The sequence below is a fragment of the Suillus fuscotomentosus genome, assembly GCF_016647785.1.
Source record: "Suillus fuscotomentosus strain FC203 chromosome Unknown F5891scaffold_9, whole genome shotgun sequence".
NCBI lineage: Eukaryota > Fungi > Basidiomycota > Agaricomycetes > Boletales > Suillaceae > Suillus > Suillus fuscotomentosus.
In genome coordinates this window covers 602,039-617,654 of record NW_024539521.1, presented here as the reverse complement: position 1 = coordinate 617,654, position 15,616 = coordinate 602,039, and the positions used below count along the sequence as shown (strand labels likewise).

Sequence of the window (15,616 nt, the reverse complement as noted above, 5' to 3'; positions counted from 1 at the left end):
CGTGGTCGTACAAACGGTGAGCCTACCTTGTAACAGCGTGAGTGAGTATCTGAGACTGAACGAGGTGGCGGTCTTGCTCCCGGCGAAGATCTGACAGCGGATTATCACGATCTCGCCGTCGCCGTGCAGGGACTTGGTTTTCTGGAGTCGGGGATTACAGACCCATTGAGCCACTTCTCAAATACCCTGCTCGAATTTTCTGCATTGCTCAGACATAAGGCATGATGTTTTGATGGTATTCGAGTTATAAACTCACCCCTCCTTTCAGACTCAAACGACCACTGACCCTTTCCTCGTCCATCTTCATTCACTGCTAACCTACTCCCACGCGAACCGTGCAGTCCTGAAACTTCGTGACCAGAAGCAACTTGATTTTGAGGAATTATCGGATTACCTTTCTGGAGTAACACAAGAACGTGATCGACTGTCTGCCGTTATCTCAGGGCATGCAGGAAGTACCGGGCTGGGGCTGAGTGCATACCTAAAGGACAAAGTGGATTCTCTCAGGGGCGCTGACGATGATCGGAGCCGAGTTGAGAAGATGAGAAAGTTGGATGTCAAGATCAAAGAAGTGCGTGCACCTACTGCGATATTTAATTGTCTGTTTTTTCAACCTCAGAGTTAGCTGCAAGACGCTGTAACAACAGCACACGAGACATCAGATGCATTCAGTGATGAGACACTGCGGGAGCAGACTATATTCCAATATACGAAGGAAGCGGAGATGAAAGAAATGCTGGGGAACCTTGCAGACGGTGAAATTGAATTTTATCAGTCGGTATGTCGTTTTTTCAATTAGTCTAATACCCGAGTTTCATAATTCGGTCTAGGCAATGGAGGAGTGGGAGCGGATTATACCTATCATCCAACGTATACGGGTTGACGTTTAGTGTTCACTAACATGATCTAATGCTTTCATATTCCGTTTTGCTGTTATCTCGCACATCATGCAAGGACTTCGTTCGCAATGTATTATTAGTAGTTTAAATTAGGTTATGATCAAGGATGTCAACTAGTTTGGGCGTTTCCTTGTCGTTCGGTATCGTGCACGGAATCATCTGGGTCCTTGGTGGGTTGGAGCTTTTCTTCGGATTCTTGGACTGCAAGAGAGATCTGTGATACTGTGAATGACAAGCTTCGACCCTTATCAACGTAACTTGCGTACATTGATGATACCTGTGTCCACTGCCCGAAGGAGGTGCAACTGGGCTTCTTCAGATGCCCCAGAGGTAGTGTGTTGACGATCTGCAGGTACCCATGGTGGGGGTTCCTTTCGAAAGCTAAACTGTCCGTTATAAACATCTAACTAGAATCCTTACATCATCCTTGGAAGCTGAGGGCACTGTATTTTCCTTGAGTTCAAGGACTATTGCAAACGAGGCCTCATCTACCTCAGCTCAGGTGAGAAATCCATTGTGAGGGACGAAGAGGTAAGCTTACCACCAGTGGGAAGTTCGAGAAGCCCCAGTTGAGACTCGATCATGTTCAGTTTGATGAGAAAGGAGCGAAAATACTGGCCAAGTTGCGCGGAAGACATCGCATCCTGTACGCTAGGTAGACGTCATTTCTTGCCCACGCAAGTGAATGATGCAGCGCACCTCGTATCTTTGTTATAGGACTCGACCTCGATCATGTTTTGGACTGAAAAGATGAAGCGCTCAAGGGCGACTTGGTTCCTGTCTTTTATAACGACTACCACCTTGTCCACATTGCCCTGTTTTATCGCGAACTTCTTTGCAGTAAAGATGTGGAGCTAATGCTAAGAGCTCACAAGTACAAGTTCATCGGAAACAGCCTTGACAGTGCCGGAAATATATTCATTCAACGCGGGATGGCGAGACTGGAAGACGGGCGTGTCGTACTTCTTCCGTCGCACAAATAGATCTGCTGGGTATATTTGTCTGACATAGAGGATAGTATGGATGGCGACTTCGACTAAATATTGATTAGATGGTGGTCATGGGAGTTGTGTTTGAACCAACTCACTGAATTCAGTTATCCCCTTCACTGCTTCTGCACTCTATCTCTTCAGAGATTTCTAAGGGGCGCAGAGGATATCACTCACGATTCCAGGTCAGAGGTGTCTCCGACATGGCCTAATATATTTTGGTGATGTGTATCGGAATTCGAAGTGTATATTGAGTTGGTGTTTCCTTAGGACGAAAACACTTCACTTCAGTTCGTGCTCAACTTGAAGTTGCGGAATACAGGGGTCGATGGCAAGTGCCACAGCCTGAGTTATTACCTTGCGAAGCAAGGTCAGGTTCACATGGATCATTTTATGTGATTTCCAAATAATAGTAAATACAGTGACGCCATACAACGTGATACGATGATGCGAACTTATCACCTACCTCCGATTTCCCTTCCAATACTTGTCGTTTTCTGAATAACAAAGTAATAACTTAGACCGTGCAACTCCCTCGCGCCCAGAGCTCCGCCCACAGGGCGAAGCTAGCGCGCTTCCCTTCCAATATTCGTCGTTTTCGGACAACTCCCTTTTTTGTTAATATGTTGGTAATAATGTGATGAATAAATAAAAATTAATCCTATAATTTTACGCCGCGCCCCTAAACATCGTATTTACTATCTATCTATCGAAACACCATGCAACCTAGCGTATTTGAACTGCTAAGTACCTCAGACAATCAATGTGCCTTCATTTTCAGTGAGTATAGACTGAGAATTACTGATATCGTTCTGGATCCCAGAGAGCCAAAGATTGGGAGCAACGCTGTGGAAGCAAAGAGAGCATTCTTGCGTTATCCCCCTGCATTTGTTATCATTCACCTCGACTTCTGCGATTTACCGCCATTGCACGGACTTCTGCCTCAGCACATACCAGTGTTACCTTGCGAAATTAAATTTTCCATGGGCACAGGTCCTTCTACAAGAATCACGCGGCGTCAACTCCCTGTAACACCAGCTTACGCATTTACCGACTTTAAAGCACAAGGACAGACGATTGATCACGTTTTAGTGGACATTGGAAGAACGACATGTTTTCGCCTATCTCCCTTCAATGCATACGTCGCACTATCCAGAAGTCACGGCCGAGAATGCATACGTCTTCTCAGAGACTTCGACAATGATCTATTCCTTCAACATCCAAACGAAGACCTTCGGATAGAAGATAACAGGATTGAGCGACTCGCGGAGGAAACGAAAAAGTGTTTCTCGAGGACAGACAGTCTGACAGAAAACAAGGTACCATAGTGCAGTACACTGAAAGAAACAATGTAGTAGTAGCTATATAGTGATGTCAGAAGAAATCCTGGGACGAAGCCAGACTAAACGAGCACGATAGAGCTAGAAAAAGACGGAATGTGAGCAAGGTCCACGTCGGCAACGCCGACCCCTAGTACGTAGTAGGTACCAAGTGTAACCAGTGGCAGTGCGTGTGCTAATCACGTGGTTCACGATTCACTCCTTGAGACGCGATGTATGTTAGCTGGAGATTAATTAAGTTACTAAGGTTCCACATCTTTCGGTACCTAATCGTACCAGCGCCTGATTTAATTATTCCTGTCCATCAAAGTACATCCAAACTGGTCTTTTATGTTGGCAAACGACTTGGACTGCTACTACTGTGTGATTCTACTCAGCCGGTTGGACATATGTTCTAATTTGATTTGCAGACTCATCTGTCTTGAACAACTAAGCATCACAGGACCGAAACTTGTAGATTTGAAACCTAAGTTTTTTTCTATCAGAACACACCTCAGGTCGACAAGTACTATGGATGGATGCATTCCATGCGGATTTATGTTAACTAGTCTTAGCTAAGTGGGTACAACAACCGAATCAAAATCTGTTGATCTTGGACTCTACTAGTCACTGCGCAGGTTTGAAACTTGGTAAAAGTTCAGTTTTTTTCTGAATTGCCGAGTTTGACACCTGCTGTTGTGACTTCTTTTCATACAGATGCCTCATCCCATAAAATCCCCTCTACTCAGTGATGACGGCTCATAAAATGGCACCTCTGTCCAAACAACAATCAATGTAAAGACTAGTGTCTCTCGTGATACATGAGCCAACAGCTAATCATGTTCCATCCCTGACACGACCAGTGGAGACAGTATACAGACGAGCTGCGATGTTCATACTTTGCAGTTCCTGGCGACCGTGAAGTTAGCAGAATTCTACCATCAATTGAGGGTGAATGCGAACCTGGAATAATAGTTTGGCAGCATAAGGAATATACAACTGTGAACACGCCGTCTTGTTTTTGCATGCACGGCATTCGAAGCTTTGTTTTTTCTATTTCACGGATATTAATAGGTGATGTCATCGGTCATGAAATATGGAGGTACTCACGAGGTTGGCAATTGCAGTGAGTCCGCAGCTGAAGATTCAAAGTGAGTCCGCGAAACAAGGCCACATGAACCAAACTTACATGTCGCAAACATGCAAACGGTACGCATCACTAGCCTCAAATAGACGCTCCTTCAGGAAACCAGCAACACCATGCGAAATCATACAATCACGTTCCATCTCTCCGAAACGGAGACCACCATCACGACTACGACCCTCCACAGGCTGGCGCGTCAAGATCTGCACGGGACCTCTCGCGCGCGAATGGATCTTGTCGTCCACCATGTGTTTGAGACGCTGATAGTACGTGGGGCCGAGATAAACCTGCGCTTGGAGCTTCTTGCCTGTGTGACCATGGTACATGACCTCAAGACCTCGGGACTGGTAGCCCTTCTGGCGTAGGAAGGTCGATACGGACTCGACAGTGAGATCGGTGAAGGGAGTTGCGTCACCCTCGTTACCGATCAACGTTGCCACCTTGGAGAGCAGACACTCAACCAAGTGACCGATGGTCATACGTGAGGGGATGGCATGGGGATTGATAACAATGTCAGGAACAATTCCCTCGGCAGTGAAGGGCATGTCTTCCTGTCGATAAGTGATACCAATAGTTCCCTTCTGACCGTGACGAGACGCAAACTTGTCGCCAATTTGGGGAATACGCGTCGACCGAACACGAACTTTGACGAACTTCTGGCCCTCCGAATTGGTCGTGATCAACACTTGATCAACGATACCATTTTCTGTGCTCTTCAATGGAGTCGAGACATCTCGCCTCGTGTGCGTCCGAGTACGTTGCCCAAGTTCCTCGCTGTCAGGGGGAATGGGTGCAGTTTTCCCAATGATAATATCTTCCCCAGAGACGCCAGTACCGGGAGCAATTAGACCATCGTCCTCGATTTTGTCGTACGTGCCGTGCTTCATCCGCAACGTAGTGTCACGAGTAGGTTTCTCGAACTCTTCCAGCTGCTGTACTCCACTCTTCTTCTCCAGATCCATGTAACTGCGGTAGTATATACTCCGGAAGAGACCTCGATCGATTGAACTCTGATTCATGATGACGGAATCTTCTTGATTGTAGCCACTATAACAGAGAATCGCCACGATGGCATTTTGTCCAGCAGGAAGCTCTCTGAATTTCAGGTACTCCATGGAGCGCGTAGTGGCGAGAGGTTTCTGCGGGTAGTACAAGATATTGGCCATGGTGTCCATACGAACTAAGAAATTTGTGAGGTAGATGCCCATGGCTTGTTTACCCATAGCGGATTGATAGGTATTACGAGGAGACTACAAACGGTCAACTTTCATAGACAAAAAAAGCACACCACTCACCTGGTTGTGATCAGGGAAAGGAATGATACTGGCGCAGACACCCAGAATCATGCTTGGGTGGATCTCACAGTGAGTCCATGTATGCGCGCTGATCCCTGCCTTCAGCCGAGCAGCCGGGTCATAATCGCCGTCATTCTGGTGTGGATCGATACCCGCTGACTGCAACCTGGAGTTCTCGAGGTCCTCTGGAGTCATACAAATCATGACAGTCTCTTCTTCCTCCGCATCCAACAACTCAATGATTCCGTTCTTTACTAGCTGCTCCCACTTAAATTCCTCTCCGTCATCATCGCGATAACCTTGGTTCAACCATTTGATATGCTTCTTTTGAAGGGCGAGTTGCTGGTTCTCGACAATGAACAGTGGTCGACAGACACGACCAGCGTCTGTGTATAACCGCAGCTCCCGCTCACGTATGTCGCGAACAACGGAGACTTCAGGACTGATATCATCCTTCCTACGAAGTTTCTTAATCGTCTTTACGAGATTCGCGGGATCGCGATGCACACCCATCCAGACACCATTGACAAAGACCTTTGTACAAGGCGTCGACGAGTGCGCATTCTCCTCCAGTGATTCAAGACCCCACTCCTCCAAGAACTCAATGACGGGTGCGGAGTAAGAACCGACGGAGATACATGCCATGAGGGCGAGGTTCTTGACGAGACCACAGGCCTGCCCTTCTGGCGTTTCGGCAGGACAAACCATACCCCAGTGCGTGTTATGTAATTGACGAGGTTTAGCAATCTTGCCCTCGCGACCGAGAGGGGTGTTGGTCCGACGCAAGTGGGAGAGAGTAGATGCGTAAGTGTACCTGTTCAACACCTGAGACACACCGGCCTTCGAAGACATAGCCTTCTTTTGGTCGCCCCAATTGCCGGTAGCGAGTGAATATTTGAGACCATTGGTGATTGTTTGATGCTTAACGGCTAGCGAAAGATTGAACTCCTTGTGCGTCTCCACACACTATAAAATAATAAGCATAGAGAAACGTGCAACTAGACAGGGTGACGTACCTTCTGGAGATAACGGTAAACATCCCTCGTCAACTTCTTGAACAGCATGCGGAATAGACCAGCGAGTAGAGGACCAGCCAAATCAAGGCGTTTCTTCCCGAAATGATCACGGTCATCCAGCTCTCTCCGTTCAAGAGCGGCGAGGAGTAGTCTGTGGATCATGTATCCGAAGAAGTAGGCCTTCTTTGACTCTGAGCCCTCCGACATGGAGACGTGAGGAAGCATCTCCTTCTGTAATATCTCCTGAGCGTAGCGAATACGCCGCTCCCGCGACAAACCAGTCGTGGTTCCACGATTTCCAATAAAATCTAGAGCAACCTCGCGGTCTTGTATGACAAAACCGTCATCAATACATGGCTTGAGCATTTCAAGCATCTGGGCGTCCTGCATGTCATAGCAAATGTGCTCCAGGATATCTCGATCAGAGATGACGCCGAGAGCACGGAAAACCACCCAAATGGGAATGTCGACACGGATGTAAGGGATGGTTGCTTTCATGACATTACCCAGCTGTGGAAATAAGATGAATGGGGAACCCGAGATGGTATTGAGCTGTGCTTACCGATCGCTCCTGATTTCTGTGGAACATTTTGACCTGGAATTGACTAATAGTCTTACCACCTTTCTCTACAGCACTCCGAATCTCGGCCAAGAAATTTATCGGTGATGGCTGTGCCTTGGCAAAAACATAGACGTGGTTAGTCGCCATACGCTCCTGGGCGATGAGGACCTTCTCTGAGCCATTGATAATGAAGTAACCTCCTGAATCATATGGACACTCGTTCAAGTCGTACAGGTCCTGATCTTGCAAGTCTCGAAGTATGCAGAATGTCGAGCGAAGCATGATAGGGACCTGTACATCAGGCTAAGGTAAGAAAGCACCCTCTCTTCATTGGCATGTGACACACCTTGCCAATCCAGACCTTCGTGGTATCCTCGGGTGCCTCATGTCGCTCTGCTTCCCACAAAATCTCTCCAGGTGCCCCATCAGGGTCTTCGCGCCCGAGAAGAACTCTCTTCTTCATCTCAATGTACAATGGGGCCGAATACGTCAAGTTCCGCAAGCGGGCCTCCTGAGGAAACACTGGAACCACGGATCCATCTGCTTCTGTGACAGTTGGTCGCGACAGGTAAATCTGGCCAAATTTGATCTCGTAGCGTCGCGTCATATCTGTGTCATGGCCAGTGTGTTGATCGGCTTGGTCGAGGATAAGATCCGCATTCTCGTCCACGAGCTCTTGCATGGTATTTTGTACAAACTCATCGAAGGAGTCCAATTGCTGTCTGACGAGACCTTTTTGCTCGAAAAAGCTAGAAATGACAGTCCAGCAATCTTCCTGCGTTATCTCTTCAAACTCTTCTTCATCTTCCTCCATTGCATAGTTTGGGTCGTCATAATTAATCGACGGCTGAGGGGGTTCAATTTCTAGAGAGTGCATATCAGTCAGGACAAGGATGTAAAGGAAAAGTGAAGATTACCTTGGCTCATGATTCCGACAGAGAAGCGAGAATGCAATCAGAACTGTTGAGTTTAGGACACAAGTCCTAATAATTGTGGCCAATGCTGAATCGGCTTTTGCGGTTTTTAAAATCACGGAGCCAAGATAACGAGCAAGAGAGGGGAAACGATGAATTGGACGTCGACGTCGGTGAGCAAGACGCGTTAGTGAGCTTTGTTGACTGGTGTTGTTTACCAATACTCTGTAATTCTGACAAAAAATATGCCAGGACCGTGGATTGAACACGGGACCTCCAGAACTTCAGTCTGTTGCTCTCCCAGCTGAGCTACCCCGGCTTACGATGCCAGTCGTTCATTGAACAAACGAGGGTAAGTAGAACAATAGTGTAATTATCTTCAAGCTTCAAGTCTTTACCTTTACAAAATTATAAGTAACTAGATATATCACCAAGAACCTCCTCCCCGTTATCTTCCAGAGCGGGTGTTTGACCCGGCTGTTTCTTTGGGATTGTTCCTTCATCCCCCTCAGGCTCAGCAAGTGTAAGCACAGGCGGAGGTCGTATCTCTGGAGTCGGGCCACTAAAGTCCTTTCCCGTCATTCGCGACAAGGTTTGCATATCTGGCCACAACGTAAGCTCATTTCCTAAGCAGTGAGTCAGTGAGACTTACCATATGGCTGACGGTTGTTCAAACAGTAATTGATTCTTGCCGAGTTCTTCTTGTCCTCAGCTTTGAACTTGTTCTTACATGACTTGCGGTCACGACCAGGTAGCACATAAGATATTAATTCGTAGTTCTCGCCAAATTGCGATAACGCCTGCACGTGTACATAAGTAAATGTCTTCTGCATGTACCTTATTACTTACCTCGTAGAATAACTCCGTCTCTTCAGCACTCCAGCGAGAACCCCGGAAACGCCTCCCATACGTCCCAGAATTCACAAATTTGGAGACGTCCGACTCCTCGACATGAGTGTAGTCTGCAGTCTCATCTCCAACATTTCTGTCAACAAACAGAGACTCTTCATCGATAATGGTTTCTCCATTGGGCCCGATACGGATTTGAACGTTATATCGACTGGTGGCGACATCTTGCGAATAGTCAAATCCGCTACCACTCGTATCTCCGACCGCATGCTGGTCGCCGCTTATAGGTACAGCACTGTGTTCTGAGGATGTTGCAGCCTCATTTGTGACGGCGCTTTGATCAGGCGCAGAGCTGCTGTGGTCGGGTTGTGTAGTATCATCTTCATTTCGACCATACTTTCTCGCCTCCATAGAAACTCTCATTCGCGCTCTCTTTTCCCGATTGTTTTTTTTCCAGACCAAGTGGTTATCGACAATTTGGGCTGCTTTACTACTGACACGACCCCATCCGGTATCTTCACATAATGTAGCCATAGTCACGACAGTCGGATCTAAATCTTCTCCAGGGTCTACGCTGGCATCGTAGGGCAAAGAAGGAGCACGAGTTTTGCGAGATTTTTTCGAACCTTCAGAAGATGCGCGAGATTGGGACCTACGTTTTCGGGAGCTGGATACTTCTGAGTCTGGTTTCGCGGGCGTGGGGATAACTGAAACAGGATGTTCTTGGATGAGAGGGAGTGCCGGCAGAGGCTGAGGGATCTGCACTTGATGATCTCGAGTAGTGGGAAGAGGTATTGGAGTGTTTATAGGCATGACAGGTCTCTGAGGAGCATGCACAGTAGAGATAGGGAGTCTGACAGGGACCACGATCGGCGGCGGCATGGAAGGAGATGCAACGGGGGGAGAAGGGGGCGTCACAGCTATTGCAGTTGGAGCATGTTGTTGTGACGAAGGCTGAATTGGAGGACGAGCTTCGGGGATTGCAGCCAGTGATTTCGGTGCGTTGGCCTCTGTGGCGCGAGGTCGCGCTTTGGCGACCGGTCTAAAGACCGTACTTCCCTTTTCTATTACAAAACACAATGAACTTTCCGATGAGCATTAAGAAAGAAAGTACTTACGAACTCGCGTGCTCATAAATGTCTAGATCCTATAATAGATGCTATCAGTTGCTTCAAGTTCGCACTGGTTTACTAGGTTTTGCCAAACATACGCAAATAACGCCTCATGAATCGCAGCCAAAACATCCATTTGCCCGTAGCTCAGGAGCCTGACTGGGAGATAAACAACGCCGAGCAAGATCCCTCAAAAATTAAAAGCGCAGCAGACAGGTCACCTTTTCCTCCTCTCTCATGTATCATCGTCTAATATTCCTGTAGTTTCGTCATCCTACAGTCCCTCAAGCAATGTATGTATAATAACATTCATGTTTAACCCACAAAAGACTGAATACTGTATACAGCAAGAGAAAAATGGCTACGCTCAACGTTCCCAAAATTTTCCAGCCGCTCAAGGGGAGGAAAGCCCGCCGATGCTATTCCTCCACCGCATACGATGTATAATCGCGGCAGATGCACTTTGGAGATTGGTCCGCACATATTCACAGAAACGACCATATTTGAAGTACACTATCACCCCATCCTTGTGCACACAGCACATATACCTACCTATACGCAGCAACCAGGTGCTACTAGTTCTGTCTCTGCGTCACAAGGATCGTCTTCTACTCCCCTCCTTTCGCCGCTACCAAACTCTCCAAGTATCCCACCGACACTTATCAACCAAGTGAATGCAGCAGCCCTCTCCAATCCGACACTGGCCAACTTATTACACCTAGCTGCCTCAGGAAACGCATCCATGGACCAACTCAAAAACCTTGGCGTAACGATACAGCAACTCGCATCTTCATCCGGGGTGGACCTGGGTGCTTCTTCAATGCAATCCGCACAGGCGCAGAACACAGCAACAGCTGTGGCAAGTGGTGCAGCGTCGCCTATTCAACCAGTGTATCAAACCAAGGATTTTGATATCGTAATCGAATTCCGTGAGTGTCCCACAGACCGTTGGATTTTCCCTCGTGGTCTTGCTGTAGGCACTTTCACTCCGGTGCCGGGGTCAATGGGATCATATGGCGAAATAACCCTGTCTACGCGTGTCCCGTTTGAACAGCAGACCAAAGTAGTTCTGGAGTCTCAACCCGATGGACAAGTTCAGCCGAAGACACCAGAACCTCAAGAAGTGGTCACATTTGTTTTCACCGGGGCGGGTGCTCCTATATGGGATTCTGTATTACGTTGGATCGGCTCTGAAGAGAAGTTAGAAGAAAACCGCAAGATTCTCGAATCCATTGTGAGCATCCAGTCCTTGTGAAGTAGAATCCTTTATATCTATATAATTCACCAAGAATAAACCTCGACGAGTTTACTTGGCACATAGAATAGCAGAGGGCTCTCTACTAGCCCAAATTCAAAATGTCAGTGCGCTGCAATCATACAGATCTTACTTGATTCTAACGATTCACAGGCTGCAGTTCCTACATTCTCTACGAAGCTTCTCAGGTCAGCCGCAGAGAGCAGCAATAAACCTAAACGCAAAGCAGCACCTCGTAAACCTCCTCAGGCCCAGGCCCAACCACAACCACAACCTCAACCACAACCCCGGTCTCAGTCTCAGACACAGTCTCACCCTCCGCCTCCACCTCCAACTCAAAACGCAGGCCTCGTGCAACAAAGCGCAGAGCCAGCTCCACCTCCACCAAAGAAAAGGCGTCAAACACAGCCAAAATCCACGCCTTCGTTGCCCAAGATAGCTTGCTTTGCGTGCGGTCAAACAGATGTCCCTCTAATTATGGGTGGAAGTAGGTTTTCATTACTTTTGCCATGGGATCACTCTCTGACATCAATCACGACGCCTAGGATATTGCCGACCGTGTGTTGAAGCCGGCTGCGCTATCGATGATATACCGCAAGTAGGCAGTAGCCGGTACTCCTACCAATCCTCCGCACAACACTCAAGGCAAGGCAGCACCTCACACACTCCAGATAATACCCGACATCAGTCCACTATTGTTTCAAAGACTCACGCGGTATTTGTTCCGTACCCTAAAGCCTCAGCAACAGAGCAAACAAGTAATATACCGATTCCCGATGTCAAGCCGAGCTAAATATCATTAGCAAGATAACTTACGTGTACATCGAATATGTGTGTGTGATATGTGATTACAGTGATGCAAATGACCAGGGTCCAAGATCCTAGATAAATGATAGACAGAATAAAGGCTCAGGTAAGAAGGCCCACCGACCAACCCAACCACCAAGCAACGACTCTAAGCTCCAGCATGATGATTCCAACCTCGAAGAGAACAGCAAACCAATGAATGAGGAAAGCGATCCATATGCACGGCATGATCAACCATCGAAAACCTGAATTGTCGATCCAGGGATGCCTGTACATGAATGTACAAAGAATGGCTGCGCGCATTTGCAGATAGGCGATGGCGAATGTAGACAAGAAGAGGAAAAAGAGTGTGAACCAGTGGCGGATGGAGCGGCGAGGAAACGACAAGATATCATACCGCTTCGGCTCTCCCGTGAACTCATTCCGATACCAGGGTATAATGAGGAAATCTGTGATATCTTCGCCAATAGTCCTCCCATAATTCCTCCAAACCGGCGCAACGTTGTCGAGGATGAACGTCAAAGCATCCATTCCGAACTCCCAGATATGTTGGTATTGATCCTTGTAGCTTTCTTCTAGTGCGATGATTTGGGAGAGCTAGAAGATGGTCAGCAGGTATAGCAAAACTATTGATGATGTGACTATACTTCTGGGTAAGCAATGGAGGTGTGCGAGAGGGTATTGTTATACTCGTTCTTGACTTGGGTATGCAGAGTCTTGACTTTGGCCAGAGCGCTAGCAACTTCCAACTCCTTGTGCGCCAGAGTCTCCCTCTTATGACCCAGTTTGCCCAACGTATCCATAAGCGATGATATGGGCTCATCGAGCAAGCTATCTGGCACTACATGTTTCTCCGAAACAGAAAGGTACATCCTGAAAATTTGTTGTTGACGAAGAATGCGAGTGTGTACGTCCTCGACGGCCCTCCATCCTTTCCGTTCCCGAGTTCCGCCAGTGACCGATGAAGGATCCTGATTAAAAGCGTCTAAAAGTTCTACAGGTAGACCTTGATGAGGAATACCGTGCGTATTGGCCATCCTCGCTTGCATGTTGTCGTATTCCCGGACATCTGCAGCGATCCTTTGCAATTTCTGGCGTACCCGATGGTTCTGCGCCTTAAGTTCATCTAGCGTCCTTATCGGCCCTTTAAGCCGTAGACGTCTTCGAAGGGAAAAGAAACGCTTACTGCAACTTCTTCTCATACTCATGCTCTAATTCTTCCTCCTCGGCTTCCTCGAGCTGCTTTCGTTCTGGCTTCTTGGCTACGTCAGGGACAGGGAGGGACATCCGGTGAATTAGTCTCTGACGTGTAATAACTTGCGGTGGAGTGGCGAAACCCTCAGATTCAGGCATGTTAGGTGGCAGTTCAATCCCACGTTCCGAAGGTGGCTCAGAGGGCAATGGATCCTCCATAGGTGCAGAATTTGCCTCGTGTACATCCGACATCTGGCCGGGAGTATTGGTCTCTGTTCCTGATTCACGGGGTGATAGTAGATATGATGAAGGCGCATGAGGCTGCCCCCGATCGCGCCTCTTGCGCCGATGTCCAGTAACGCCAGCGAAAGACCCACTGTAGTCGTCCGATTGCGAGTGAATGATTGAGGAAGATCCTTCATCGCTATCCACCTGCCGACGCCGTATCCGTTGAGCAAACGGAAGGTGCCGACTGCTAGCTGGTGAAAGTCCGCCTGGAGAGCTCTGACGACGGTAAGGGGATGTGGTAGATGCGATACTATTGGCAGGATCAGTGAGGGCTGGGATGACATGACGCAATCCTCGACTCTTTTCAGCAGCGCTCCTGTAATCGCCATCTATCGAGCTGCGCGTAGAGTCAATTCTAGGCTCGAATGAAATTTGGCCATCTGAGGAGCGTATTCTTCTGAGTGAATCTCCAAAAGAATGATGTAGCGAGGGGGAGGATCGGATCGGATGAAAAGGATATGACGGAAGGATTAGAGACACATCTGAAGGGAGTGATCCCCTACGAGCAGAGGTAGAATCGTCACGAATGATAGGCAAACTATAATCTATCTTATTGGATTTAACATATTCTTCCACGATCAAAGCCGACAGATGCCATTTCGATCGTTTGCCGCCATTTTTGCTAAATAGGTGTTTGAGCCAAGTGAGTGGCTCAGCGCTATCTAACCAGGCTTGTGCGCCCGGATCAGAATCAGCGTACCACCGCGCGGCTTTCGCGAGGTTGATGGGGTCCTCGTTCGACATGGAGTTATACACAAGGTTATACCTCCGTCCTAATTGGTCGCTAACAATAGCTGCCTTTCGGAATGTGGGCTGTTTCGCTTTCGATCTGATTCTAGACATCCTATCTGTGCAGCGACGTAAGCATGTGATTCTGTGGCAACCGTCTCCAAGAGCTCACCCGCAAAAAGAGTGTCTTGCTTTTCCAATACGGCTTTGTTTGAAAACGAGGGTCTGTCTTTGCCTTTACGTTTTCCCAATGTCCAACGTTTTTCAAGTCTTTCTTCTTCAGACTGGGACCCAGTCCAATCCAAAGTAGCACCTGCATTCGAAGAAAGGGGGACAGGGTGAAGGGGAACTGCCTGGACAGACGGGCTGAAGTCAATGTCCAGAGGAGGACGTGAGGGATGAGTGAAAGTCGGTGGAGAAGCTGGAGGAGAGTGTTGGAAAGATGTGTCCTGCCGCAGCTCGATAAGGGTTTGATCTTCTATGACAGTTGGCTGGGATGGGGTGAATGACTTGCGATCTCGTCTGCGAGATTGCAGTTCTAGGGCTCGCTGAACATCCTGGATAATCTTGGGGTCTGGATGAATATGTTTATGAGTAGTCACAAAACTAACAATCATTGTACTTGCCCTCATGAGCTACATTACAGTGAATGCGGACCGTCAGTGTTAAGATACAAGCAGAAGCATGGGACTCACACAAGTCATATTCATCCGAGAAAGCTGAAGGTTCAAACTCAGCGACAAAAGGGTCCTTAAGAGCAGACAGGCCTCTGCTCTGACTCATTTTCTTAGACCTACGTCGTAACTCAGCGCTGCGGGATGAAAATCTCTTCGAAGGAGATATCTCAGGGAAGATTCCAGGAGTGACATCTTTGGAAAGAAAACGACCGTTTCCGTCGCCTAGATCTTTCTGGTCTTTCATTGGTGAAATAGGAGGTCCACTGGCAGGAGACCCTATGGATGAACGTGACGACTCTCCATGAGGTGATGCGGCAAGGAACTGGTCTGGAAAGCGAATACGAGGAAGGGGTGAGGTATCGTGCTTGGGAGTTGATTGACTGAAGTGTGTCGATAGAGCAGGACCTGGGTCTGGTTCTGCCATTCACTTCAAGCAAGCAGCTGAGGGCGGCGCTATGAAAGAATTCAAGTGCAGAAGCGGTTGGATGCCATTACGGCGAACTGCTTTATATGGAAATAAGTGATATACACACATGCCAAGACATTTCCGTGTGATTATAACGAGGG

General features: G+C 47.9%; 6 protein-coding genes and 1 non-coding gene across 7 annotated transcripts; 2 read left to right on the top strand and 5 right to left on the bottom strand.

Moving 5' to 3' along the window:
• Nucleotides 1-980: 980 nt before the first annotated feature.
• F5891DRAFT_1012318 (DNA-binding protein) lies at nt 981-2,238 on the bottom strand. The gene is made up of 8 exons (XM_041360718.1): nt 2,066-2,238; nt 1,987-2,013; nt 1,772-1,935; nt 1,599-1,714; nt 1,441-1,550; nt 1,320-1,387; nt 1,166-1,270; nt 981-1,113 (listed from the first exon to the last, which is right to left on the bottom strand). Exons 1-8 carry the CDS (start codon nt 2,091-2,093, stop codon nt 1,009-1,011), a joined length of 723 nt encoding a protein of 240 aa, XP_041230246.1. The 5' UTR covers nt 2,094-2,238; the 3' UTR covers nt 981-1,008.
• Nucleotides 2,239-2,555: 317 nt separating this feature from the next.
• On the top strand, nt 2,556-3,363 carry F5891DRAFT_1012314 (uncharacterized protein). Its single transcript, XM_041360717.1, has 2 exons — nt 2,556-2,653; nt 2,712-3,363. Exon 2 carries the CDS (start codon nt 2,872-2,874, stop codon nt 3,214-3,216), a length of 345 nt encoding a protein of 114 aa, XP_041230245.1. The 5' UTR covers nt 2,556-2,653; nt 2,712-2,871; the 3' UTR covers nt 3,217-3,363.
• Nucleotides 3,364-4,044: 681 nt separating this feature from the next.
• F5891DRAFT_1126447 (DNA-directed RNA polymerase II subunit RPB2) lies at nt 4,045-8,038 on the bottom strand (the record flags this gene model as incomplete). Its single annotated transcript, XM_041364091.1, has 8 exons — nt 4,045-4,116; nt 4,171-4,260; nt 4,318-4,345; nt 4,397-5,601; nt 5,647-6,612; nt 6,663-7,172; nt 7,225-7,515; nt 7,571-8,038. The coding sequence occupies 8 exons, from the start codon at nt 8,036-8,038 to the stop codon at nt 4,045-4,047; spliced, it is 3,630 nt and encodes a 1,209-aa protein (XP_041230244.1).
• Nucleotides 8,039-8,384: 346 nt separating this feature from the next.
• F5891DRAFT_t40 lies at nt 8,385-8,457 on the bottom strand. The gene has a single exon. It is a non-coding gene; the product is annotated as a tRNA-Phe (tRNA).
• An 89-nt stretch (nt 8,458-8,546) lies between these two features.
• Nucleotides 8,547-9,521, bottom strand: F5891DRAFT_944750 (uncharacterized protein; the record flags this gene model as incomplete). The annotated part of the gene is made up of 3 exons (XM_041374581.1): nt 8,547-8,740; nt 8,791-8,938; nt 8,988-9,521. The coding sequence occupies 3 exons, from the start codon at nt 9,519-9,521 to the stop codon at nt 8,547-8,549; spliced, it is 876 nt and encodes a 291-aa protein (XP_041230243.1).
• Nucleotides 9,522-10,211: 690 nt separating this feature from the next.
• F5891DRAFT_1257609 (uncharacterized protein) lies at nt 10,212-12,205 on the top strand (the record flags this gene model as incomplete). Its single annotated transcript, XM_041370054.1, has 6 exons — nt 10,212-10,315; nt 10,364-10,392; nt 10,447-11,333; nt 11,389-11,457; nt 11,508-11,841; nt 11,900-12,205. 6 exons carry the CDS (start codon nt 10,212-10,214, stop codon nt 12,145-12,147), a joined length of 1,671 nt encoding a protein of 556 aa, XP_041230242.1. The 3' UTR covers nt 12,148-12,205.
• Nucleotides 12,206-12,263: 58 nt separating this feature from the next.
• On the bottom strand, nt 12,264-15,155 carry F5891DRAFT_944965 (uncharacterized protein; the record flags this gene model as incomplete). Its single annotated transcript, XM_041374600.1, has 6 exons — nt 12,264-12,758; nt 12,809-13,295; nt 13,348-13,859; nt 13,926-14,491; nt 14,545-14,946; nt 15,068-15,155. 6 exons carry the CDS (start codon nt 15,153-15,155, stop codon nt 12,264-12,266), a joined length of 2,550 nt encoding a protein of 849 aa, XP_041230241.1.
• Between the last annotated feature and the right edge of the window lie 461 nt (nt 15,156-15,616).

Coding starts and splice junctions, on each gene's coding strand:
- F5891DRAFT_1012314 (XM_041360717.1), top strand. CDS start 2,872: ATGGGCACAGGTCCTTCTACAAGAATCACGCGGCGTCAACTCCCTGTA.
- F5891DRAFT_1012318 (XM_041360718.1), bottom strand. CDS start 2,093: ATGTCGGAGACACCTCTGACCTGGAATC. Junction 1,936..1,986: donor GAAGGGGATAACTGAATTCA/GTGAGTTGGTTC, acceptor ATCAATATTTAG/TCGAAGTCGCCATCCATACT. Junction 1,551..1,598: donor TCCTATAACAAAGATACGAG/GTGCGCTGCATC, acceptor ACGTCTACCTAG/CGTACAGGATGCGATGTCTT.